General features: G+C 39.4%; 1 protein-coding gene and 1 pseudogene across 6 annotated transcripts in view; one reads left to right on the top strand and one right to left on the bottom strand.

Annotated features, from left to right (window-relative positions):
• ATP13A4 (ATPase 13A4) overlaps nucleotides 1-27,185 on the top strand; it is a 118,714-nt gene that overhangs the window by 72,280 nt on the left and 19,249 nt on the right. For 4 of the 6 annotated variants that reach the window (XM_027587081.1, XM_027587078.1, XM_027587082.1 and 1 more), the window contains 12 exons: nucleotides 2,282-2,432; nucleotides 4,403-4,489; nucleotides 4,718-4,871; nucleotides 6,105-6,216; nucleotides 11,241-11,365; nucleotides 15,665-15,828; nucleotides 16,673-16,795; nucleotides 18,043-18,122; nucleotides 19,580-19,622; nucleotides 20,043-20,152; nucleotides 22,043-22,139; nucleotides 23,463-23,535. In XM_027587081.1, coding sequence (XP_027442882.1) covers nucleotides 2,282-2,432; nucleotides 4,403-4,489; nucleotides 4,718-4,871; nucleotides 6,105-6,216; nucleotides 11,241-11,365; nucleotides 15,665-15,828; nucleotides 16,673-16,795; nucleotides 18,043-18,122; nucleotides 19,580-19,622; nucleotides 20,043-20,152; nucleotides 22,043-22,139; nucleotides 23,463-23,535 — 1,319 coding nt within the window. The remainder of the gene's footprint in view (nucleotides 1-2,281; nucleotides 2,433-4,402; nucleotides 4,490-4,717; nucleotides 4,872-6,104; nucleotides 6,217-11,240; nucleotides 11,366-15,664; nucleotides 15,829-16,672; nucleotides 16,796-18,042; nucleotides 18,123-19,579; nucleotides 19,623-20,042; nucleotides 20,153-22,042; nucleotides 22,140-23,462; nucleotides 23,536-27,185) is intronic. The other 2 variants (XM_027587079.1, XM_027587080.1) reach the window with 2 other exon arrangements.
• Nucleotides 25,029-26,584, bottom strand: LOC113917325 (annotated as a pseudogene).

Here is a 27,185-nt window from a genome sequence, read left to right as displayed (position 1 = left end):
GTAATTTCTCTTTTTGAACAATTCCAAGTCTTACTAAAACATGCATATCTCCCTCCACCCCACCCCCTGCCCTGTGCTACTCACAACCCTAGGAGAAGGATGGGTTTCAAGTCCTTGCTAAAATGTAATTTGCAAAAAAAAAAAATTTTTTTTAATACAATGTAATTTGCTGTCAGCATATTAGCCAGGGGCCGGAAGTTGACTCAATGTACCTAATTAGAGAATACCAGGACATGGTCCCTCGGGGAGGTACATTCCTGGTACAAACTGAAACCTTTAGGTGCGCCAGGAGGAAGAACACTGCACGGACTTGGGTACATTGAGTTGCAGGAGGAGGGCCACCTGTGGAACCGTAGCTAATGCACTCATTTTCCTTGGTACCGTAGTTCTGGAAACTCCACCTTTTGGTTGCTGGAAACTCTTCCTGTCCTGCCAGAAAAGACTCAGTTTTGGCAATTTTCTGCTCCGGGTGGTAGGATTTGCACAGCTCTCTTGTGTGGCCCTCTTGTGGCCAAGTCTGACTTTGCAGCCCTGCCTGATTTTCTCACCGCTACCTCCACTTGTGATCAGAACAGGAAACATTTGATGTTTACATTTGGTTTTTTTAATGAAAGTGTTTCCCTCTCACACTTACAACTTCCACTACAAATCATCTATTACATAAACGGTACATTGTGTTTTTTCTGTGTTATACAGATGACAGAATTTATCCATAAAAGATTTTAATTACGTGTGTTTAATACATTTTCATATTAAAATGTTATTTATAAACAAGTCTCTTTCCTGGGTTAAAAAATAAATCTTGGTGCTTCTAGTCACTTTAGTCCACAGAAGAAACCTCTTCTAAGTATTAAATGTTCTAAAGTTCTTTCCATTTTCTCTCAAAGATAGATTTAGGTATATACCTGGTCTTCCTGTTAACTAGTATGTTTCTACTTCAGCTTCTACAAAAAGTGTATGCATTTATTCAAACATGCGAGCATCCTGAGAGCAGTGTGTTTCTTATTTACATTTGTGTTCCTAGTGCTGTGGCATTATACCAGGTAAACATAGTACATGCACAGCAAATGTTTATTTTATTAAAATGAACTTACTATGTTCCATCTTTTGAATGCTTTTCTACTTACTGAACTGACATCATCTTATTCAAAAACCTTTCTATTTCTAAAAGTAGCTTGTCAAATTTAAATAAAAACAATTGACATAATGTTTAGGTTATTGATTGATTAATTAGGCCTGCCACTCTTTCTTCCCCTTTTCCTTCCTTCCCTCAAAAAGGTCAAAGTTGGTTTTAAATGACTAAAAGGGAAATTTAAAATTTGAAAAATAATTGATAAATTTAATTAATAACATCAGAAAAAACCGATTCAATACTAGGTAAGGAGTAAGCATCTGACTTACAGGCTATTAAATATCTTCTTGTAAAAGGTAAGCTCATCTTTAATACTTCTTATCTTTTCCCAAAAGACCTGCCCAATGTGCCTGATACTTCCAGAACCATCAGAAGGCTACCTGGGCTATTTGAGTGGGATCAATCATAAACATTCAAATAAGAATACAAGCACAAGGATGAGAGAGAGTTCTATTTATTTGTTGTACAAACCAGGGTTTGGCCCAATCCTCAGGAACTCAGAATTACATAGTGATGAGGGTATGTGTGCCATATTAAAAATAAGATTTTCTCCCGCCCCCCCCGCCCCCATCCCCCCGATCTGTATTGGCTTTTCAGTGTGAGCTTAAGCTTCTGGGTTAATCACACCGCTGGTGATTGCTTAATGTTTACTGAAATACCGGGGGATTATACTGAAAACCACTAAGACCACTTGAACTTTTGATATGTAATCGTAGGTAAAATCAACAGGGTCAGTAGTCAGCCAAGAGGTTTTTGAACTTGTAGGGAAGCTTGAATGAGGAAGCCAGGAAGAAATATGGCTGAATTATGAGCTAACACTGTGATGTGGTTGCTTTCAAAAGAAAAGCCTAGAGCAACCTAAGGCCATATTTCATGAGAAATAATAATCTGAGACCGCATTTGAAGACAAACTATGACAAATAAAAGAAAGATTCTTGAAAGAACCTCAAAGACCTTTCCCACACTTGCTGAACTTATAGAAGGACGATGACTAAATGAAACAGTAGTGATCTGGGTGGGAGGGGATTAGAGAATGAGTACTAATGTAACAAACCATGTTAAATTAATTTTTAAATGGATATTTACTTCCAGAAGCTCCGTTTTGGCATGGAGGGAGAGGACCGAAACCCCTTTTCTTTTCTCCTTTAGCTTCCAGGAGATCCACAGCTTTGCCTCGGGCAGGTCTTTGCCATGGGGCCCGCTGTGTGCAGCCATGGCCACCTGCCACTCTCTGATTCTTCTCGATGGGACCATCCAGGGAGATCCTCTGGATCTCAAGATGTTTGAAGCTACCACCTGGGTAAGACCCTGCTCTTCAGAGAAGCTCAGAAGCATCTTCAATGTCAGGACAACATGGATTTCATAGTTATTCAGTGCTTACAAATGTGAGGTTTACAATAAAGAGTTGCATGTAGTAGTGACAGGCAAACCAATCTAAGCCTGTTTTCCTCATCTGTAAAATGCGACTAATAATAGTATCTCCTTTGTAGGGTTATTGTGAACATTAAATGGAATAATGCTAAAAAAAAAAATCCCTGGTAATGTGCTTGGCATATTATGGGTTAATAGGATTAATGTAATTATGATTATTATATATCTTCCAACTTGAGACAATATAATTACTGTGTAATTATTTTCCAACTCTTGAGCAATGTCTGATTTAAAATTTTTCTAGAACATGGGAATTAGGGGATGCCTGGGTGGCTCAGTTGGTTAAGCGTCTGCCTTCAGCTCAGGTCATGATCCCTGAGTCCTACATCTGGCTCCTTGCTCGGCGGGAAGCCTGCTTCTCCCTCTGCTTGCTGCTCACCCTGCTTGTGCGCGCTCTCTCTCTCTCTGACAAATAAATAAACAAAATCTTAAAAAAAAAAAAGAACATGGGGATTAGGAAATAGCACTGTCTCCTGTGCTTAGGATAACTCATTGTTACCAAAAGTTTTATTCCTAGTCATTGAATATTGATTTTGTTTCTAAAGCTAGAAACAATAGAAAGGGAAACCATGAAAGAACTTTTGCTGAGACTCTGAAGTAGATTTAAGAACAAATGGTATAGTTCGGGACTTCCCAGTTCTGGTTTTGGCTCTGTTCTGACTGCTCGACCCTGTGAAGTCAGGCTCTCTTGTTGGGGCTTCGGCTCTCATGACCTTAAAATGACGGGACTGAATTAGATCAGCAGAGTTCTTACAAAACAAATAAATAAAACAAAACAAAACAAAGCAACCAAGCTGGAATCTTTTCTTCAAAGGAAACCTTATTTGCATAGTTGCGCATAACACCCAGTGCTCACCACAACATGATGTACTATATGGTGGCTAACTGAACATAGTAAAAAATAAATAAATAAATAAAAGAAAAATGCATCCGTCTTCTTGGAAAAAAAAAAGAAAACCTTATTCAGAAGCATTCTATAAAAAAAAAAACAAAACAGTTGGTGTTGCCGTGGTTGAGATAGAAGACAGGGAGTACCACGTGAAGTGCAGGAAATGCCCTCCACCTACTTAGCCACAAGCCCACCTCCACCCCCTGCATCCTGCTTCAGCTCTAGACCCCTATAAAACACGTGTTAGCTCTGCTGAAGGAGACAATCTCTAGAGTCCCTTCCAGCTCTAGTGGGGCATGGTTCTGTAGTAGGCTGGGGTAACTTTGCCAGTCCCCCATCCTTCCCAGGTTACTGTTTCTGTATCTTTAAGTAGGAACTAAAATTTCTTCCCTGAGACTTTTTTCAGCTGCTGGATGATATGATTACAAAGCATTTTGACATCTTTGGGTATAATTTAGGGTTATTATTTCAGCAATTACTAAGTGTTTACTGAACACTAGCCATGTACATCACAGTCCCTGCCCTGCCTGGCCCTGAGGACTATCGATTCAAATTAGACAGAGAGGGAAGGGCAGAAACAGCCTCAAACTCCAGGAAAACAAAGACCCTCACACACAAGTCTGTCTCTTCATTCTCACTATTTTCAAGTTAAGCTCTTCGGAAGTGGAGAATGAACATTTATGCAGCACATTCCAACAGAGAAAGCAGGATAAATTGCATGAATAATTCAGAAGTATCTGCCCTTCAAGTTCTGCTGCATTTCCAATGCACTTTTCTTCCCCTTGTGGTGAAATAAGTCTGGTTCACCTCCATCTAGCTGAGGGAGGAGACACCAAGAATACATTGAAGTGGTCTGAGGATTTTCTCAAGGGGCGTGTTTGAGCCTGGTATTAGTAGATGAACAATAAATAAATAAATCTCTACAATGAAATATCTCATTTGTGAAATAGGAGATGGCTCTTTCTGGGGACGATTTCCATATCAAGGGAGTGCCGGCACATGCTGTGGTAGTTAAGCCCTGCAAAACAGCCAGCCAGGTAAGCCTTGCCTACTATCTGCCCCACAATGCTCAAACTCAAAGGGAAAATCTCAGGCCTACAATTTTGAAAGGACACAGATGTGTCTTCTTTGAATTCTATATGTGAAAATTGCTAAGACCTTGCTTCCCGTATTTGCTAAAATAAGTGTTGAGGGAGGAGTAATTAATTCCTAATAGCTAGGAGCTATGTCGTTATGTCCCTCTCCATTCCTCATCCCTCAACCAGGTCCCAGTGGAAGGAATTGCTATCCTGCATCAGTTCCCATTCTCATCAGCATTGCAGAGGATGACAGTCATTGCCCAAGAGATGGGGGGTGACCGGCTGGCATTCATGAAAGGGGCACCAGAAAGGGTGGCCAGTTTTTGCCAACCTGAGACAGGTAAGTGAATAGACTTGTAGTACAACTGACAAATCTTTATTTCCAGCCCAAATGTGTCCCATCGGCACTAGATATATGATTCTAATTGCCTACTGGTCATTGCTACTGTGGTGACTCAACTGGCATGCTAAACTCAGTATTTATCTTTCTTACTTCCTATATTTTCCATCTTGGTGAATGGTACTACCAATTTACACTACTACCCCTAGTTTAGGATTTGTCCCTGATTCTTCCCTCTCTTTCAGAACCTCTGTTTTATCACTTGCTAATCCATGGCCCTGTCACTCCATCAGCTCAGGCCCTCATCCCTCCACTGGATCACTTTAGTATTTGGTGAATCAACCTCCAGCCCCCAGTCTTCCCTACTCTGATTCACCTTTTATACTGTGACCAGATTGGTTTTTCCACCACATAGTATAACCATGTTGTTACTTTCTTTCTTTTATTCTTTCCGTTGCTTCCCACAGGCTCCAGGATAGTCTCATACTCCTTTAGGATCATATATAAGTCCTTCATGATCTGACTCCTATCATACTTTCCAGATATGCCTTACCACTCCTATCCTTACTTCTTGTGCTTCCTTGAGCTGAATTCACTGTCTCGTTGTCTTGTGTTTCCATATCTGAGCGTACGATGCTCCCTTGGCCAAAATGCCTTTCCTCTTCCTTAGTCTACCCACTTTCTGCCAGTATGGCATAAACCCCTTGCAGTGTTTCCACGGCACATTGCGATTGCTTGGATCTCACTGGAACGGCAATGATCTCATTCTACTGGTTGTTACCCTCCTAGAGAGATCTCTAGAGCAGGGCCTGCAGTTTACTTAGTCTCTGCAGACTCAACACCTGACACATACAATGTAAGAAGACTCTCAATAAATGTTTTTTGGTTAAACTGGAGAAAAAAGAATTACATGCTTTCCCCATCTTTTTTCTTTCCTTCCTTCCTTCCTTCCTTCCTTCCTTCCTTCCTTCTCTCCTCTCCTCTCTTTTCCTCTCTTTTCTTTTTTCTCTTCTCTTCTCTTCTTTTCTTGAATGCTTTGTTCTCATTTCAGTTTCACTGGATCCCAAGAGGTCAATCTTGACAATGTAATTATGTTTAGGGTTCCCACCGACTTATCTGTGTATCTTTTTAGAAGTGTGTTTTCTTGGGAAAGAGTTGGATCTGTTTGTAGAGAATTTCTCCACCAGTACTGGCTAAATGTTGCGTACTAATCTTGCATTATTTTCTGAACAGTACCAACTAGTTTTGTTAGCGAACTTCAGAGTTATACAACACAGGGCTTCCGGGTCATAGCACTGGCCTACAAGAAGCTGGAAATGGATCATCACAGCACTGCCTTGACAAGGTATGTGGGGAGGATTTGATAAAGCAGGATGGTTTGCTGGGCAGTGGACTGAGCAACATAGCTTGCTGGAATTGTGTGCATAAATTGTCTCTGAACTTGGTAAGCAGGGATACAGTCATCCCTGTCTTGCCTCAATCACAAAGCTGAAATGAACAGTGGGGGAATTTATGAGAAATAGCTGTATAAACTATAAAATACGACATAATTGTACAGCTTTGTGAAAACAGATATGAATATAACCAGTGTTTCAGAGAGTTTGAAATTATGGTTATGACCTCATTTTGTACCAGATACAAGTAGCTATTTTTTTTTTTTTTTTAGAGTTAGGGCATTGGTTGAGAGTTAGAAAACATAACATTTGTCTGAAAAAAATTCTCAATAAATACTCAACTTAATGAAACAAATAAGTAAAGCTTAGATTTAACACATAATCCAGGTAGCAAGAAAAGCTTCAGAGGAGCTGTTCTAGAGAAAGTTTTGATATATAAAAGAGGTGCTTACAAGCTAAAATGGACTGGAGTATTTATTAGTTCAAATTTGTTGTTTTATTTTCCACGAGTTAGAGATTACTGTGTTTATTTTGCCTTCATTGCCATGTCCAATACTCTGTGTCAGCTTCTATGGGTAACACTGCTGTGGAGATAATCAAGGCTTATTTTGTTATTTTGGATTTTAAGTTCAGGAGGTCTAACATAATTGTGTTCAACTCTATCAGATTCAGATTACTGGAATTATATTTTGTACCATTTCCTTTAAGATAAAATTCGTATGTAATATGATCTGCACATAATCTCTGTAAAAAATAAGTATAACGCCCTCTTCTATAGTAAAAATAGAAGCAAAAATACAATTCATGACAAAAAGTAATAATTCAGTATTTGCTCAACTGACTCCACGAAATCAAACTGAAGCCAAAAAAACTGAAGCGAAATCAAACCGAAGCAAAATCAAACTGAAGCGATTTGTTGCTTGCACCTGTGTGTAGAATCACGGTGGGGGAGGCGGGGTGGTGGGCTGCAACAGCTAGGGGTGCAGACTGATACATGTGTGTTTACATACTGAAGTCTCAAATACCACCAGCAGTCCTGTGGTCAGTGAGATGACTCTGAAATGGTTACAAACTCTTGGTTAAACTGAATAAAACAGTACAATCTCTTTTCAATTTACATGGTAGTTGCATTCCTGAAAAATTCAACAGAATATCAAAAATGTGCAAAAATACTTTGTGTTTATATGTAAAATACAGCAAGGGGAAGTATAAGAAATTTATATTTGTTTAAAATAATATTAGTAGTATTAGATGTATTATAATAATACAGTGTATTATATAGTATAATAATAGTACATTATAACAGTATAAGCCTATACTGGCTTAGGAAAGTATAAATGATTTTTTAATGTTCATGAATGTCCTGTAAAATAATCAAAAGGCATGTGGGATGCAGGGGAATTCTTCATTGTGCATTGGTCATTGCAGAAAATCTTTCATAGATGCCTAAAAGATTTCCAAAATGTCCTCTAGTGGCAGTACCACTCCTGTTGAGAACCTCCCAAATGCCCTAACTCGGTCACTTTGTGAATGGGCAGAGAGGGAAGTAGCTCATTGAAAATCACTGAGTATTGGATTCCTGTGGCCAGCTTAGAGCAACCCTTAAAACTCTGGCTCTTTTAACTCTTTTAACCCTTAAAACTCTGGCTCTTTTAACTCTGGGTATTTGTTGTAATTTAATCGATGCAGGCCATTCAAATTACTCAAGTCAGAGAGCTAAAAGTGAACTTTGAGATTGGATCTCACATTTTAAAGAAAAGAAAACTTGGGTCCAGGATGTTGCAGAATTGGGAATCTAACTTTGTTTCCTGAGAATCTGTTGACAGATATATATCAAGATTCTGGCTACTATGCTGCTACTTCTGATTATTATAATAAAATATTTGCATATCTACAAGTTTCAAAATCATGGCTTTGGGGCTGGTGCAGATAACAAAGCACTAACGGTGAAGGCACATGAGCAATAGGGAATGGTGAGGGCTGTGGCACACAGGAGAGTACATGCTCTGGCTAACAGCATTGAAATTCCAACTTTTCAGTCTGGTAAGATCTAAACACTTGTAGGATCTAATAGGATCTAATCTTAGGTTGTCAATTTGCCTCTCCTCTACATCTATTCTTAGCTAAGTTAATTTACCTAACCTTTGCTGATCCCTAATTAGAGCAGAACATTCTTTCTTTCTTGGGGGGATGTGTGTGCGAGTGTATATGTGTGTGTATATGTGTGTGTGTTTACTCAAAGTGCTTCCAGCACTGATATCATAATTTCTTTGAGTATTCTTGGCCCACGTTTTGCATATTTCAACCTTTGAAAATTGCATGGATTTTAAGAAGATGAAGTTTAATCTCGTGGATGGCAATGCTCCCTTTGTATCATATTCTCCATTCTTTATTATTTTTGGATGTTTCAGGAGGAGGTATAATGTCTGTGCAGGAAGCAGGAAAAGAGAGCTCACTATTCCAAGATGCAAAGCTTGAGAATCCCTCAAGAGACCACTTCTCTTTACTTCTTGGTTCATATTGAAGCTCATGAAAAGAAGAATCATGTAGTGTTAGAGCTAGAAGAGATCTTGAAGATTAGTTTTACCACCTTCTTTCACAAAATAAGAAATAGAGTACCAGACAAAGAAAGTGATTTGCCCATGGCCAGACAGCAAGATAGTGGCGAATCTGAGATTAGAAGTATAGTCTCCTGATTATTGTATACTGAACCCTATGAACACCATGTGCCAGAGGAACCAGGAATAGGAGTGCCAAGGTAGGCTGCAGATTATGTCAGATGGTAGACCCTGTGGCCATTTTCTTGACCCAGTCTGGTGCCTTGTGGTTGGCTTATGTCATATCATCTCTGAAAATATCTAAAGCCTGAGGCTTGGATACAAGCCTATAAAGGCTTTAAAGATATTCAGAAAGATTGGAGGACCTCAATCAGGGATGAACTAAGTTATCGTTCAAAGAACAGCTCAACTATCTTCTGTCCAGGAATGTTTCTCCAATCACTCTACCCAAAAATGATTACATCTTCCTCTCTGACTCCATAGGACCATTATTTGTACATCATGGTAATTTCCCCAGTCTTCCATACAACTGAGATTGTCAGGTCTAATGCTGTCCTGCTGGTTAAACATGAAATCTCTGGAGTTAGGGGCTACTGTAGTTTCTGTATATTCTCTTCCCTTTTTCCTTAGTCCTGTTCCTTTCACCTGTTTAGATATTTAGTAAATGGTCAATCACTTGACAGACTGACTGGCTTTGCTTTCCATGAGAACCCTTTGGCAGCAGAATTTCTGAAAGAGGAAATAAATTTTCCTAGGCTGCCTGTCAAAAAAAAAAAAATGGTCCCATCAGATACCAGAGCACTTCAACTAAGGGTACCCTGGCTGAGCACTTCCTTGGTGTTGGGCACCACGTGCATGTTGTTGAGCCTGTTGCTAAACCAGGCAGGCTTGCCCTCAAGTTGTTGAGACAGATCAGATAGCGAAGAATGGTGAGTGATAAATGAACAAATAAAATGCATGCTACTCTGAGGTAGAGGTAAGATGCGGAGGAGCAATTATTTCTACCTGGGGAGGTTTTTATGGGGAGGTACATGTGAACTAGCCCTCAAAATGTAAATAGGAAGTTTAAATGGTAGATCATGGGGGAACTTATAACCTTTTCCATGAAATAAGAAAGAATGTCTTACGGCAGTCCAGAGCAAATGTTTTGAGATGGTTGAGTACAGACCATAGCATGGTGGCTGGGTCACCTCGTCTGGAAGTTAGTGTAGTTGAAGAATTTAGTGATAGAGAAAGCTGGAAAGATAGTTTGAACCAGATTATGCAGACTTAGTGCCAGGTTCAGAAGAATGGGGATTTCTTGGGGCGAGTAGTGCAAACTATGCCCACTTCCTTCCAGACACTCTGGTGGAGGTGTTAGCAGTGTCCTTGGAGCATGGCTAACTCTAGTCCCTGCCCCTGGCCGACACGAGGCCCAGCACTGAGAGACCCATGGCAAGCGAAACCAGATGTTTTCCTGGCTGCTGCTTTCATCCGTATTTCAGCCAGAATTAGGCAATGCTGGTGTCTTGCTCTTTTGTCTGCTAGAGGTGTCTGGGTCTCAGATAAATGAATCATGGCAGAATTTTGGGGACCCCAGCCCCAAAAGTACTCCCCTGCACTTAATCCTGTGGAATGTCGTGGTAATGTTCTTGTGGTGAATGGGAGCCTCAGAGGTCCCACTTCCTTGCAGAAACATTTACACTTTATGCAGAAGAGCAATGCTGCCTGTTGACAGAGGAAGTGAAGGGAGGGGCTTGGCTTTAAAAGAGGGGCTGTTTTTTGAGCCTCATATCTCCTGGGGCTAAAGTAGTATTGCTTATAGGCTTGGATTCTGGAGAAACTGGTATTTTGTTGTTCTTGAGCCTCACTTACTTTTCATGATGTTCTGTACCAGAGCTGGAACTCCTCTCTGGTGGTTGCTAACAGGTGAGGTGCTGGAAATCAGATTAGCCACAGCAGAAAGAAGACTTTGGGTCATTTAATTCGTTCTCTATGAAAGTTAAAACAAGTCTTTTGCTTGGGGCACCTGGGTGGCTCAGTCGGTTAAAAGCATCTGCCTTCGGCTCAGGTTGTGGTCCTGGGATCCTGTGATGGAGCCCCACATCAAGCTCAGCGGGGAGCTTCTGAGCTTCTCCCTCTGCCTCTCTCTCTCAAATAAATAAAATCCTTAAAAATAAAAAAGCAAATCTTTTGCTTAATAAATACTCTCTCTTCCAACTGATTCAGTCAGAGTAAATATCTCAGTGTCCTTCATGTCCCCTCCTGTCTTCTTTCTGGGTATTCCCTGGCACGTATTCAGTGGTTAAGGAATGGTGCTTGAGTGAGTAAGTGGGAACCACTCTGATAGGAGCATATTTGCCTTTGTTTTTGTTTTTCTTCCCTTAGGAAAGACCATAATGTGCTATTTCTGCTCAATTATATGTATATATTTCCAGGGACAAAGTAGAATCAGACCTGATATTTCTGGGATTGCTAATCTTGGAGAATCGGTTGAAGGACGAGACAAAACCTGTTCTGGAAGAGCTCATCTCAGCCCGGATAAGAACTGTAATGGTCACAGGTATAGAGCGAAGTGTACGTGAAAACAGAAAGAATTTGATGTGGAAATAGACAAAATTCACTCATTTCCCAAAGATTGCTGACTACCTACTGTGGGTTGGACACCATTCTAGGTATTGGAGATTAGCAAAAGAAAAGGCAAAGTTACTGCTCTCACCAAGTTTCTATTCAGGTGGGGTGAGATAGAAAATCAATCAATTGATCAAATAAGCAGCTAGCAATAAGAGTTATGAGGTACATGAAACAAAACAGGGTGATGTGGTAAAGTATGTTTGACCAGCTAATTTATATGTGGTGTCCTCTTGGAGAGGGGCCATTTGAGATAATACCTGCCTGATAAGAAGATGTGAGCCATGCAAAGATGATGATTTTTGTTGTTAAATGTTAGGGGAAGAGAAATGCTTAGTCAGCGTGGTTTGCAAACTACACTGAAGGCCCGTCAATATTGAGACCTATGATTCTGGTGGTAAAAAAATGCTCTCCCCGTACTTCTCTCAAACCCGAAATCACACAAACAGGAAAGTGGTGAGAAAGGATCATGCAAGAGAAGTGTGTGGAATTTCTTAATGAATGCTTCTGAGTGGAATAGATGATTTCTTAATGCATTTATTTATTTGAGTGCATGCCTTTCTTTCCCTGCTTTTAACTCAGGTGCATTTAACTCTGGTCATTGTGTCACCAAGACATAATATCTCCCCACTGGAACCCATATTCCCCAGCCACTTCCCCTGAACCCAGTGTCACTGCAGGGAACTCCAGGATACTTCTACTTTCTCCTCTGTACCTCTCCATCCCCCATTCTACCCCCACAATCCAAGAGACTTTGGGGTCACTTTTACCCTCTCCCTTTTTAGTCCCTCAATCCAACTTCTAGGTATTGCTGAGTTAATTTACTACTTAGAATTCCCTTTACATTATGACCCTTCTGTTTCAAAAATCTTTCTTTAACACTTATTTGACACATTCTCACAATCTATCCTTAGTATTAAATAAGAATACATTATTCTGTACCCTACCTCTTCACTTCTGCCCTCACATAGGAATTTCTGTTCTGTTTCTTGGCTTGCCTGGTTAAATTTTTCTTTTCTCAAGAGTTGTCCTTGGATAGGATGGAAGGGTGATATGCTCTCTGATTTCTTACATATACCAGATATCTTTCTTTGCTCTGACAGGTGAATGATATCTTGTCTGGGTATAGGACTTGGGGGTTATAGTCCTTTCTTTTTCTTAATGATCTCTAGGTGTTGTTACAGTTCTAATGACAGTCCACTGTAGGTAATTTGTTCTCTTCTGTATATAATTCTTTTCTTTAATTTTGGAGTTTAGAAATACTGCTAGGGTATGTCTATATGTTTGTCTTTTTTTCATTAATTTAGTATGGAACATACTGAGCACTTTTAATCTATCTTCTTCATGTCAGGAAAATTTCTTCTATTGTTCATTTTAATTATTGCCTTTGTTCAGTCTCGTCCTTTTTCCCTTCTGGAATTTCTATTATTCATATGATACGCTTCCTGGATCTATCCTCTCAGTCTCTTATCTTTCTTCTTGTGATTTTTGTATCTGTTATAATTTTGCTTTGTGCTTTAAAATTTTTTTTTTGCATCCAGTTTTTCCAAACCACAAACTCAGGTTCCAAAAATGACCATTATCTCCCTCAAATCACCTCTTAAATGTTAAGTTCTGAAATCATGTTTTGGGGTGGGAATGGCCCTTAACCCCCCCTTTTTTTTGGTGGTGGTGGTGGGTAGGGAGAAGAGGGCACATTTGAGTTTTCTTTTTCTTTTTTTTTTATTTAGTTATTTGACAGAGAGAGACACAGCGAGAGCTGGGACACAAGCAGGGGGAGTGGAAGAGGGAGAAGCAGGCTTCCCGTGGAGCAGGGAGCCCGATGTGGGGCTCGATCCCAGGACCCTGGGACCATGACCTGAGCCAAAGGCAGACGCTTAACGACTGAGCCACCCAGGCGCCCCACATTTGAGTTTTCTTAAGTGCACTCATTATTTTTAATGTTTTAATGCAGGTTTCATCTATCTTCAGCAACTACTCTATTTTGCTTGTCGTGTGTTCTGGTTGTTCTGCCTGATCTTTTCCTGTTTAGCTTCTGGGATTTCTTAAATAGGTTGTTATATTTCTCTGTCAGATCATTGAGGCTCAGGCCTGGGCTGAATATCCCAAACAGTTGAACTTCTGGGGTGGTGGGTAGCAAAATGGTCCTGTGTTGCAAAGCAGCCCAACTCTTGGTGCCCTGCTGAGGCATGTGGAGGATACGTCTTAGCTCTCAGGGCTCTAGCCTCAGAGTAGAGAAGCTCTTGCCCACTAGTTAGCTCTTCTGGAGATTCTTATAAGTACTTTGGTAGAAACCTGAAGAAAGCCATGTTAGGGGTCAGCCAGGTGTTATATTATTTATTGTTTAGTGGTTGCTCTAGGAATCACAACATCTGTACCTACCCTTTCAAGAATGCTTACAACCATAAAAGTCCTCTCTACCTTCTGTCTTTTAAGTTACAGTTGTCATGTATATGCAACAAATTATTTTAGTTTCCCTTCCTCTAAGGATGTCTTTATTTCTCTTCATTTCTGAAGGATACTTTCACTAGCTATAGGAGTCTGAGTTGACTGTTCTTTCTTCAGCCCTTCAAGGATATTCCACTGTCATCTTGCCTCCATGATTTTTGATGAGAAATCTGTGATAATTTGAATAATCATTCCCTAATATATAATATATTGTTTTCTCTAGCTGCTTTTAAGATATTTTCTTTATCTTTGTATTTAGAAGTTTGATTATAATGTTTCTGTGTATGGTTCTCACTGAATTTATCTTGCTTGGGATTCACTGAACTTCTTAAATTTATAAATTTAAATATTTTACCATATTTAAGAACTTTTCTGCTTTATTTCTTCAAAACATTTTTTTCCTGTTCTCATTTCTTTCTCCTCTCCTTCCTGGACTCTAATGAGATGAATGTTGTTGTTCTTCCATCTCTGTTCTTTCGTTTTTAAATTTTTCTCTCTCTTTTTCAGATTGTATAACTTCTATTAATCTAGCTTCAAATTCACTGACTCCTTTTCCTGTCATCTCCATTCTGCTTTTGAGAGCATCCAATGAATTTTTTATTTCAGCTATTATATTGTCAATTCTGAAGTAGTCATTTGGTTCTTATTTATAGAGTATATTTTTTTCTCTTGAGAACTTCTATCTCATCCTTTATTTTGAGTGTTAACCTTCACCTCATGGAGGAGGCTTGTAAGAGCTGCTTTAAAAACATTGTCTGGTAAGTCCAACATCTGGGTCATCCTAGGATAAGCAACTGTTGATTTTTTTTTTTCTTGAGAATTGACCATATTTTCCAGGGTTTTTTGTATGTTGAATATCCTGAACATTTAAACTATTATATTGTGAGACTTTAGATCCTGTTAAAATCTTCTGGAGAATGTTGAGGTTATTTTTGTTTGTTTGTTTGTTTGCTTTAGCAAACAAACTCTAGGACATGAGAGGTGATTAATATCATAGTTCAGTTCTTGAGGCTTCTGCTCTTTGGGTTTGTTCTGCACATGCACAACTCTGAGTTGAGTTCATATACTGAGTTAGTCTTTTGTCTAGCTGTCTCCTTGCTTGGGTCTGCCCTATAATTCTTCAGCCTTCAGGCTCTTTTTCTTCTGGTTTCTCTGGCCAGAAAGACTAAGATTCTCTTGGAGTTTTAGCTTCCTTCACAGCTCTGGGACTGGGGTTCACACTCAGGTCAAACATGTGAGAGGAAAGAGAGGAAAAAAAAAAAAAGCCAAGAATATATCACCACCTTGTAGATTGTTTCTCCAGATTCGATTCCCTTCCACATTCTGCCTGCTTATGTTTACTTTTCAAAAGCCTTGGATAGTTGCTTTTTGTATTTTGCCCATAGTTTTCTACTGTAATCAGCGGGAGAGAGAGATTTTAGTGGTTTTATTCCAGTTTGGCTGAAAGTGGAGCCACCTGATACTGTATTAAATCAGTGGGATTTTGCCAAATGTTTACCAAGCTAACAAATGATGGAAATAGATTTGAAATTTGCCTTTTTATTTTTTCTTCCCACTCTCTGGAAAAGAATATACTGGTAGGTTATGAAGTAACCAGATGAAAAGCAACAAGAATCACAAAAGGGATCATGAATCCATGGAGAATTAGAGTGAGAGAGACTTAGAAATCATTTCTTTTCACACCTAAAATAAGCTCTGAACTCCTTACTCTAGTTTTCCAGGCCATACATGAATTGATTCTATTTCTTCAACCTCATCTTGTTATACTTCTCCTTTCTTGTAGGTGACAATCTTCAGACTGCAATAACAGTGGCCAGGAAGTCTGGAATGGTTTCTGAAAGCCAAAAAGTCATTCTCATTGAAGCAAATGAAACCACTGGGTCCCCATCAGCATCTATGACTTGGAAATTAGTAGAAGAAAAGAAACACATTGCATATAGCAATCAGGTATACTTAAAAACAGACCTTCTGCCATATTATGGCTCACAGTGTTGGCTACTGAGAAGCTTTGACTGGCGAGATGTACAGGTCAGTTAGGGTCAACGTATTTCTCTAAATGTCTAACACATATGCAGTTTGAAGAACTCTTACCGGTTTCTCATACTGTCCTACTGAGCTTTAATGTATAGTGCTTTCCTGGGTGCTGGGAAGAATCCATTCTTTTAAGTGTAATAAAGTTGTTGTCTCTATATGAGAAAGAATGTAGTAAGCAGGACTGTGAATCTAATTTCTCATCTTCCTCTTGCTTGCTAGTCATCCCATTGGGTCCATTTTGTATAGAGGTTCTCTATCAAAAACCAAGGGAGATTTAGTCCCTGGGAGAGAAACTGCTGTGTGCATTGGAAAATTAGACTATGTCTTCAGGGTGGGAAAAAAGTTTTATACATTTATTCCCAATCTTGTCAGTATCTTATCTCTATTGTGTCCTTGTGGAACAATATTAATTCTATAAGAAAACAAATTGTAAGTTCTCACTTCAGGGAGAGATTTGTTAAGCTGCAGCGCTTTGTATTTTACACTTGAAATGTGTGAAATGTGCTCTTCTCTGGGACTCACCAAGATCAAATCAGGATGAGAACAAGACATGAGTAAGTGTTATTTTCCTATTCACTAGAGGCTGTGTTGTGCAAAGATTGATCCAGCAAAGAGAAAGCGCTTCTCTGAGGAATCAGAGATGTAGTGTGACTCTTAAAGAGAGACCCTAGACTGTCATCATTGCCTTCTCTTTGATGTATTTGTGGTCCTTTACCACTCTATCATGTGTCTAAAGTAACTGTGTCTTGCTTTGCAGAATAATTACATTAATATCAGGGAAGAAGTCTCTGATAATGGCAGAGAAGGAAGTTACCATTTTGCCTTAAGTGGAAAATCTTTTCAAGTTATAAGTCAACATTTCAGCAGCCTACTGCCAAAGGTAAGTTCTAAGAGGCTATCAATCTCCCAGTAAAGATGCTGATGGTGTCCCAACAAAGATGCTGATGATGTCACTTACAGAGCATGTTCCTAAGTAATTTCAAGCCTCTATAGGTAATACATACCTATTGAATATATCATAAAAGAGGCAAATATTTTTGTTGTCTCGTTTCTTACTAGATTAAAATTAGTAAATTTAATTAGCCAATTTCTCATCATCTATAGGAATAAAGTATTAGGGACTTTTCAAGTCATAAGGATTGCTTTTGGGTGGCTGTCTTTATATTGCCATGGTGAGGGGTCTCCTAGTATAGTGGAAATCCAGCAATTATACAGGAAGGCAGGCCGAGAATAGAGGAATTCCATTAGGTTTTTGATAGAGAACCTCTATACAAAAGAGAGACAAACAACACTTTTCTGATGAAGAACAAACTCATAGTGGGGGAAGATAAGTTTTATATATAACATGTAGACAAACTAGAAAAAGACTGTATCCAGTGTAATGCAAAGATAAATTGTTTTTATTCTTTTTTTAATTCAATTGCTTATCCTCTTAGGTACTATTTAGGGGAAAAAAAAGAATAAAGACTTTGAGACTGATCAAACATTAAGCTGAGTTACTGCCAAGAAGAGCAGGGAATATGGAGCTTTAACACAGAAGAATTTAGATTCTATAGGATAAAGTTCAGGTGGATGGAGCTGGTATATGTTTAATATCTCCAAACCATCAGTATTCCATAGCCCAAATTAGGCTTGGGATATCAGCTGAGCTTCACAATTGGTCAAGTCCAGATGGTCTGGTTAAATCAAAGACCACAAATTGTCACTATTTCATCATTAGGCTGTTTTTCTGCTAGTTCTGAACAATTTTCTGAGAAGCAGTTACTTCCTTTCCTTTTCCTGGGATGTTAACCTCTGGATATCCTGCAATTTCTCCTATTCAACTGGCTCAAGATTCCATTAAGCTCAGGATTTTTTTGACCACATTGTCTATGGCAGCTCAGCTAAATTCCTGAAGATCACCATTTTAATCAAATATTTTTATTACATCTTTACTGATTTTTGGTCTCCTTGGTCACTTATTTTATAACCAAGTTCTCAACGTCTTAAAATCCAAAAATGGACTTCTTGGAAACAAACTGTTTTTGCCACTCATGGATTTTATTACCCAGTCAGTGTTCTGAGTATTATCAATTATTTCATGTATGCCTAACTGACATGATAAAGTTTCTCTTGGATTCCTTACAGATACTGATCAATGGGACCATCTTTGCAAGAATGTCTCCTGGGCAGAAATCCAGTCTGGTGGAAGAATTTCAGAAACTGGAGTAGGTTCTTTGCCATTTCAGGTGGTATGAAGTGCCTGGAGGCATGACAGTCAGGGAGAGTATAAGAGGTACAGGAAGTCACCTACATTGGCTAAGGCACTGGTTCTTAACCTAACTGCATATGACAGTCACCTCAGGAGTTTTGAAAAAGTAGCAATACCAGGACCCCTTTGTCCAGAGATTCTGATTCAGTTGCTCATTTGAGGCTTGGACGTCAGTGTTTTCTCAAAGCTCCTCAAATAAGTCAATCTTGCATTCAGAGTTGAGAACCACTGGACTAGAACATATGGGGCATGAAAGTGTATGGTGAGAAATGAACCTGGAAGGGTAGTTTGAGTTCAGCTCCTGAAGGTACAATGAGAATTTAGACTTTATTTTTATAAGTTATCATTACAGTTCTGATATAAGGAGATTCATATAGCAAGAGATTCACATAACCTTAAAAATATTAAAACATTTATATGACAGAGCATCCTTTCTGTCCTAAATCAGAAAAATAATTCTCTTCTAACACAAAGGATCTCCATTACAGAATAGACAGTTCAAATAATGTGCCCATTACTTAGGACCCTTTATTTCTTGTTAATAGAACCCATGGAGTCCTGGAAGCTTTCTTTACTTCTGGTGCTAGACCACGTAGATGTGACTCCTACTCATTCCTACTTCATCCTCCTACTTGATTTAGTCACTAGGCAAGCTTCTTGATTCAGAAAGCCCTGTCTTCTCCACATGGTTGACAACCCAGATAGTAAACGAGTATGACAGTGTGGAAGAGAAGTATAGCCAATTCTGTAAATGCTGTGAGAGTACTCCTACCTTAAAAGGCAGACTATCCATAATATTTGTCAACAGTGAAAGCCAGGAGTCTGTACTCAACCTCAAAAAGTGATCCTGAAGCAGGGATGTGTTTTCTTTCTTCAAAGTCTGGGCCCGGCACTGCATTTTTTAGTAGAGTGACTGCTAAGATGGCAGATCTCCTCGCCTGTTACTATTAACAGTATCAAGTAATTTTTGTTTCTTGTTTTAGAAATTATAAGGCACTTTTCCATACAGCACCTCACTGAATACTTATAACACTTTGTAGGAGAGAAAAATCATAGCCCAAATGGCCAAGAGATCAGGTCAAAGATCTCAGTCTGGTTTCAAATCCGATGCCCTCTTCACTGTGCCATGGTGTCACATCATCTAACTGTGAACATCCCACTTTACAGCCAACAAAGCTGCTTCCTAAACAGCAATGTGCAGGGTCTCCCTGAAATGCTTGGAGTCAGGAATGATGCGCTAGACTGCTGAGTCACACTTTACTTTTAGTCAAACTAGACTTTTAGGGAAACTCCCTTAAAATAAATAATCAGTTCGAATCCTCAGTAATGAAGTTCATCTTATCTTTTTAATTAGAGAAATTAGCAAGTAAAATTGCTTTGATATCCCTTACATTTGACATGGTTCCCTTTTAGTTACTTTGTAGGTATGTGCGGTGATGGGGCCAATGATTGTGGGGTAAGTAGCTGCTGGTGTGTGGGGTCATAGTTGCACTAGAACAGACCAAGACTTACACTTGATTGTGCCTGCCTGGAGTTCTTTAGAGATAGTATCCCTGGGATATACACTACCTCCATTCTTCTTGATGGGGAAACTGATATGGAGGGTTTGGGAGTGTTTTGATCAAAGCCACACAATGACTCAGTGGTTGGTATAGACCAAATGGGGTAGAATATGGCTCTGGACTCCCCTCTTCTTTGGCTAAGTGTCCCAGTGCTATCTTTTTCTTATATAGTAGGCAGAGCAAAATCTGGTCATCTCCTGGCTAGTGCTTGGGTCCACAAACCACACTGGCTAGCTTGACAGGCTCTTCTTATGTGGCCTCAGGAGAGATGTATGAGGGTGTGTATGGAGAGTAAGCTGACCCTTTGCTTTCAGGCTTTGAAAATGGCTCACGTGGGCATCTCTTTATCAGAGCAGGAGGCATCTGTGGCCTCACCTTTCACTTCGAAAACTCCAAACATTGAGTGTGTACCTCACCTTATCAAGTAAGTAGATGCTTTCCACCAGTATTGTTTTAATCTCTTTTGACTTTTAGGTGCAGATCCCATTGTTCTGCCAGGGAAAGAGCAGGGAAACTTTGTGTCCCTGGGTGGGGAGCGTGCTTTGCAGGACAATGCAGTCAACCATTCTACTCCCAAGTGGACTTACCAGGAGTTAAAAATAACTGGGAGAACAGTGGCATTTCTAATGAAAATCACTCAATAGGTTATTTTTAGAAAATTAGAATCTGGAACTTGTTACTGCTTTGAAAGTGTCGATCATACTCTTATTATTGTTATTTTTACACGGATCTCCTTAGATGTTTTATGACGGGGGGATGGACAGAAATGTTCTCTTCCCCACTTCTGCCCTCTTTCCCTCTTGACTCTTTATGCTTCTTTGGAATATCCTTTCCATCCCCAGTTTTCAAAATATTTACTCATCTTTGCTGCTCCTACTAAAATTTCCCTTGCTGCTTTATCTCCACTTCCCAGAATATGTCCTTCAGCTGTATTTTATTTGAATGTTAAAGACGGTTAGCACTGTGGCCATTTTGGGCTGTTATAACTAGCATGTATTTACAGTTTGTGAAGTGCTTTAAAACATACTATCTTATACTTCAAAACAGCATGGAGATGTAGGGATGGTCATTATTTTTTTTTTTTTGCAAATAATGAAATTGACATTCAATTGATGTGCCCAAGCTCAAACAGCCATATAGGATTAGAAATGCTTAAAATTGATTTTATTTAAATATTTTTTATCTACAAATATCATACTATTCCCACCACATTACAATAATAATGATTTGGCTAGCTTCTCCCAATTTTTAAGAAATTTATGCATGTATTTGACAAATATTTATAGAGTAGGGCACTTAGTTCCAGGGACTGGCGGAGACACTGACGACCCAGAAGAAAGTAAATCATACATCCCTTGATCTCATAAAGTTTTCTTCTGATGAAGAAGTCGGGTAATAAACACATACACGGGTAAATCAAGGGTAATGGGAAAGGAGGAAAGGGACTAGGGGGGCGGGTGGAATTGGCTGCTGCAGGTGGATGGTATGTGAAAGCCTTTCTAAGGAGGCGAGAGATGAAGAGAAAGTATGGTCTGGTAGAGCAAATGATAGCAGCAGAGCCCCCAAACAGGAAAAAGCCTGTTTTGAAATCAGGTTTTGGAATCCCAGGAAAACATTATGACCAGAAGGAAATTTAAACTCTCTTTTCTTTCCAATGAAAGAGATAAAAGTGACGTTTCATAAGTCATCTATTTTATGCTGTCAATATATACTATTTACTCAAAGTCAATCAACAGTAACAGAAACAAGCATGCTCATTGTTTTCAGCCTATTTAAATTCCATATATGACTAATTTGAGTGCAGTATTGTTCTAGTCCAGTTTCAGAAAAAGTTGGGATTGCCAAATGAGATTTGAATGAAGTGAAACAATCTGCGCGAAAATAGCCCCCAAGCTGCAATCTTATTTAAATCCCTTAGTTCACAGATGAAGAAACTGTAACAGAAGGAAACTGACCTTCCAGGTGACAGCGGTGTGTAGGTGTGAGACCTGGGACTAGTTCCCAGGCCCTCTGACTCTGGACTGACATAGTCCCCACAGAGAGGACAAGACTAACACGCAGCCTGGGCTCCATGGCTGGACCAAGCGTGTGGACCTTGGCCTGGAATCAGTGTTTCCTGAAAATCTAGTCATTTAGCATATCCTGACAGCCAGCTCCGACTGGCTCAAGGCTGTCCAGTCGGTCAGACAAACAGTTGAATAATCAGGTTTTTGATTTTTTTCTCCTGAGCTCAGCTGAACAGCACAGAGTAACTGACCTCATTTTTTTTCTATGCCTTTCACTTCCTCACGTTTTCATTTCTTTTCTCACACAGGGAAGGCCGTGCAGCTCTGGTTACCTCATTTTGCATGTTTAAGTACATGGCTCTGTACAGCATGATTCAGTATGTTGGTGTTCTGCTGCTCTACTGGGTATGACTGGGGACCTGAGCTCTTGGTTAGTGAGGACCAAAACCAGTGATGGTGCCCTCCTAATCAGCAATGCCTCTTAAGGAACAGTGCGTGTGGGGAACTTCGAGCACCAATAGCCCCTCTAAAACTACCTTTATTTATTTTTTTATAAGTATTTTATATTTTTAAATTTTAAAATTTATATTCAATTAGATGAATGTACACAGGAAAAGTTGATGGTGTCAATTCTTTGACTCTCTGACATTTTTTAATGCAGTGGTCGCTGAGGATCAGAACACAGCACTTTCTCGCTGTTGCTTCTGCCTCCTTGGACCAGGTCTCTATCTTCCCTGTTCCAGTGTGACTCAACCCTAGTGTACCATTCATTAGAGAGATGATTCTCTGATTGGGGTTGCTGGTAAATGTTTCATAGCCGGCTCTCTCTGGAAAAACAAGCCCTGCTTATTAATGTTTGCCAACTTTCATGGTGTTAATACTCCCACCATGGCTGGTTTCAAGCTGTCTACCTGCTGTCACTGAGCATGGAGTTGGGAAGAGATATACAGTAGCTTGCCATTATGTAGTATTTGCACCACAGAGATACAAGAGTTGTAAATATCTTAAAGAGCATAGATAATAGCACAATGTAGGAAAATGGTTAGGAAGTGCTGGGTTTTGGGTATTTATTAGCTTTGTTTTTAGCACAATGTATTTAATGGTAGATTTGTATGACTTAAATTTTTATAATGACCGTGTTTAACAACCAGTTCAAAAAGATCCCTGAAAACTTAGCAATTAACTCTCATAAGCTAGTACAAGTAGCATATTGCTGATTCCTTAGATTCATCTCTATGTCCTGCCCTCTTGCTTCTGGATTGAAAGGTTTTAGTTCTGTTATTTTAAGATTACCTATGTCTTTCCCCACTCATTAATGAATGAGCCAGAGAAGGAGAAGCTATGTAGGTAAAATTTTGTAAGATCACCACATGCTTAACACTTGTTACTCCTGGGAACCCACTCTTCTATTGTGCCAGACCAAACCCTGACTTCTCTGCTAGCAGGTAGAAAAGAGATCAGAGATGAATGTAGTAGAGTGAGATGTCCCCCTCAACAAGGGGATACTGATTCGCAAAGGACCGAGGCCAGAAAGCACACGAAGGTGGCCTCCTGGCTAGAGAGGTTTTCACAGCCTTGTCTTTGGTACTCTCACCAACACGGACAGGACCCTGGCTGCACCATCTCCTTGTAAAATCCTGTGTTGCAGTGACAATATGAATATAGTTGATGTCAGACTTCATCCAGAATGTCATAACTTTTTTGAGCCGCTTTCCTTTTTATTTTCAGGAGACAAACAGCCTTTCAAATTACCAGTTTCTGTTCCAGGATCTGGCCATCACAACTCTTATTGGCATAACAAGTAAGAAAAACTTTCTTTGCTCCCCTCAATATACCTTCCCTCTGCCCCAGAAGGTCCACCAGAAGAGACACCAGTTGTAGCCTCGGGGATGCGGGACTTATTCCCGTTTGTACATACAGAGAGGGAAAGAGGACGTAGGACCCCTACTTTTGAGTGTTGGGTTGAAAGAAAAGTGTTAGCAAAGGAAAATATGGCTAGTTCTTTTGCTGTTTTCCACAAAATATGGGGCTTCCATAATGGTCACTAAACATTTAAGATGAAAAATGAACTTTGAAAATCAGGAATGCTGACTTCAGTATGCTTTCTGTTATAATTACAGTTGAAATGTACCCAGTTTATAGAAGCTGAATGGTTTTTATGTTTCCCAACTTTAAGCCCTAGCCCTTTGGGGTTTTGAATGGAGATTGAAGATAATCTTTCCATCAGGCCACTCCCACTCCCACCTCTGAATTGTCTCCCCAGTTTTCCTGCTGTAGGATTTCCCCCCAACCCATCCACTCCCCGTCATCTTTACCATATTCTCTGCTTTCCTCTCTGTTAAATATAAATGCCAACAATTCCATCTGTACTTTTAATCCTACCTCCTACCTTCTCAAGGATTTTGTGTCTGTAATAATCTCTTTCTCCATCATCATCAACTTTTCTCTGATCTGCTGGATCATTCTCCTCAGCATATAAATATATTTTCTTATCTTCTACCAGATCTGATATTCAACAAAATCATTAACTACTGACTGAGTGCCGAGTTTGTACTACTTACTGAAATAGGCACCTTGAACATATCGGTGAAAGAAAAAACAAATAAAAATTCCCTTCCTTACATTCTAGTAAAATAGCACCACTATCTACCCAGTTGTTCAAAGACCTGGAGCCATTCTTAGTTTCTCTTTTCATTACCCTTCACATCCCATACCTTTGAAGTTCCGGTTGGCTCTACCTGCAGAAGCTATGCTGCATCTTTCCTCTCCATCTGCAGCTCTGTAGCCCTGGTCACCGAGCAATGTCAGCTCCCTTGGGGATTCCTACAACAACCTTACAACTGATCTTGCTTCCCCTCACCCCCATTTACCTTTCCAAGGGTAGTAAGAATGTTATTTTTAAGAGCTAAATTTTATTGTTATCCACTTGCTTCAAATGCTTTGGCCCCTGCCTGCTTCTCCACCTTCACTTCCAACCACATTGCTACTCACTTGTTCCAGGCAGCCCGGTTTTTCAGTCTCTTGAGCACTGCCAAACTTGTGGTCACCACAGTACCTTTGTTTTTGTTATTTCCTTTGCCTAAAACACTCTCCCCTTCAATCTTTATATGGCTTTGAATTTTCTTATTATTCAGATCTCAGCTCAAAAGTCACCACTTCAGGAAGGTCAGTTTAAGTAGTCACCAAGCCAATTATTCTCTATCACACAATTGTGCTTTTTTATTATTTTATTTTATTTTATTGGTTCCCAAGTTTTATTCAAGAACTCATACAAATATTCCAGATAAATGAGTTTTAATCCTCATCTTCCTCCTCTTCCTTGTCCTGGTTAATCTGGAAGTATTGCAATTTGTAATTCTCTTTGCTGTTAGCAACTACACTCAACCAATCACATAGATTATTCTAATTCAATATTTTTTGAAGAGATATTTCAAATGCCTTTTGGAAAAAGTCACCTCAGAAGTTACCATAATCTTGCTCTTGCTCCTCTCAGTGGCTACAACCTCTCCCCTGAGATTCCCAGCTTTTCTATTCATTTTGATTCTCACCTGAAGAAACTGCTCAGAATTGGCAGCATCTCTGATTCGCCCTTCTACAGGATGGGTGCAGTCAAGGGCAAATTTCAGAACTTGCTACTTTTTTTTTTTTCGCTTCCCTTTGCCATAAGCTTTTTCACAGGGGCTTGGTGGCAACGGAGGCAGGAAGCACAACTGTGCTCTGTTTTTTTTCGTGTATGGCACGGTCTAAAATTATGATATTTATCTACGTTTTTATTTGCATTTTCCTGCCTCCCCTCTCCCGGAGTGTGTGCATTGTGAGAACAGCACCTTGTCTATCTTGACTACTGCTGTGTTCCCAATACTATTGACAGTGCCTAACATATCTGAGGGGCTCGTGAAATACTGGTCAAATCTCTGGAAAGTACACCCTCGGACAGTCCATACTGTTAAGAGAGTTCTCCTTCATTTCAAGGCAAACCTATCTCTGTGTAACTTCCACCCCTCCCAGTTCTGCCATTTGTGGTGGTACAGGGTAGTCTGGGTTTTCTCCCTAGGACGGTCTTTCTTCCAGATTTTTGAAAACACCCCTCATGTCTTTCATGATTGTTCTCTGCTCAGTAGAAAGCATCTCCAGGTTTTCCTCTGTTTTTTGATAAATACTTGATTATTTTTTGTTATGATTATTAATATATATTCATTGTGAAACGAAGATTGAAAACATTGCAAGATATCACAAAGGAAAAAAAAACACTGTTATTCTACCATTCAGAACTAACCAATTAAAGGGTTTTGATATATACGTGTAAATGAAGAAATTTGAAGTATGTTCTCTATATAGTTGTGCATACATTTTTTCATTTAACTTTATAAGTACTTTTCTTTAGGTTTTATTTAAATTCAAGTTAGTTAACATATAGTGTATTATTAGTGTCGGGGTAGAGTGCAGTGATTCATCAGTGGCATATAACACCCAGTGCTCATTCTATCAAGTGCCCTCCTTAATGCCCATCACCTAATCACCCCATCCATCCCCCCACCCACCTCCCCTCTCACAATCCCCGGCTTGTTTCCTATAGTTAAGAGTCTCTTATGGTTTGCTTCCCTCTCTGTTTTCATCTTATTTTTCCTTCCTTTCCCCTGTGTTATTTTAACATCATTAAATAGTTTAATTCTTTTTTATTTTGGTGAGATGTATATAACATAAAGTTTGTTGTTTTCAACATTTTTAAGTATCTAGTTCAGGAGCATGAATGACATTCACAGTGTCGCGCAACCCATTACCACTATCTACTTCCCAAATTTTTTATCACCCCAAACAGAAACTGTACCCGTTAAGTAACAGCTCCCCATTGTTCCTCTTCCCAGCCTCTGGCAGGTAACCTCCAGTCTACTTTTGGTCTCTATAAATCTACTTATTCAAGTTATTTCATATAAATCAAACCATACAATATTTGTTCCTTTGTGTCTGGCTTATATCAATTATCATAGTGTGTTCAAGGTTTACCTATGTTGTAACATGTCTCAGAATTTCATTCCTTTTTTATGGCTGAGTAATATTCTATTCCATGTGTATACCGCATTTTGTTTATCCATTTATTTGTTGATGGACTTGAGCTGCTTTTACCTTTTGGCTATTGTAAAGAGTGCTGCAATGAACATCTGCATAAAGTATCTGCTTGAATCCCTGTCTCTATTTTGGGTACAGGAATGGAATCGCTGGGTCCTATTGTCATCATATATTTAGCTCTTTGAGAAACACCCAAACTATTTTCCAGAGTGACAACATCATTTTCCACTCTCACAATTGTTGCATGAGGATCTCAATTTCTCCAGTCTCATCCACACTTGTTATTTAACTTAAAAAAATTGTTTTCACATCCTAGTCAGTATGGAATGGTATCTTATTATAGTTTTGAATTTGTTTCCCTAATAACTAATCATATCGAGTATA

The sequence above is a fragment of the Zalophus californianus genome, chromosome 1 (genome assembly GCF_009762305.2).
Source record: "Zalophus californianus isolate mZalCal1 chromosome 1, mZalCal1.pri.v2, whole genome shotgun sequence".
In the NCBI taxonomy this organism is placed as follows: Eukaryota; Metazoa; Chordata; class Mammalia; order Carnivora; family Otariidae; genus Zalophus; species Zalophus californianus.
The sequence above is the reverse complement of the archived record's forward strand: the minus strand, read 5'-3'. Positions and strand labels throughout refer to the sequence as shown.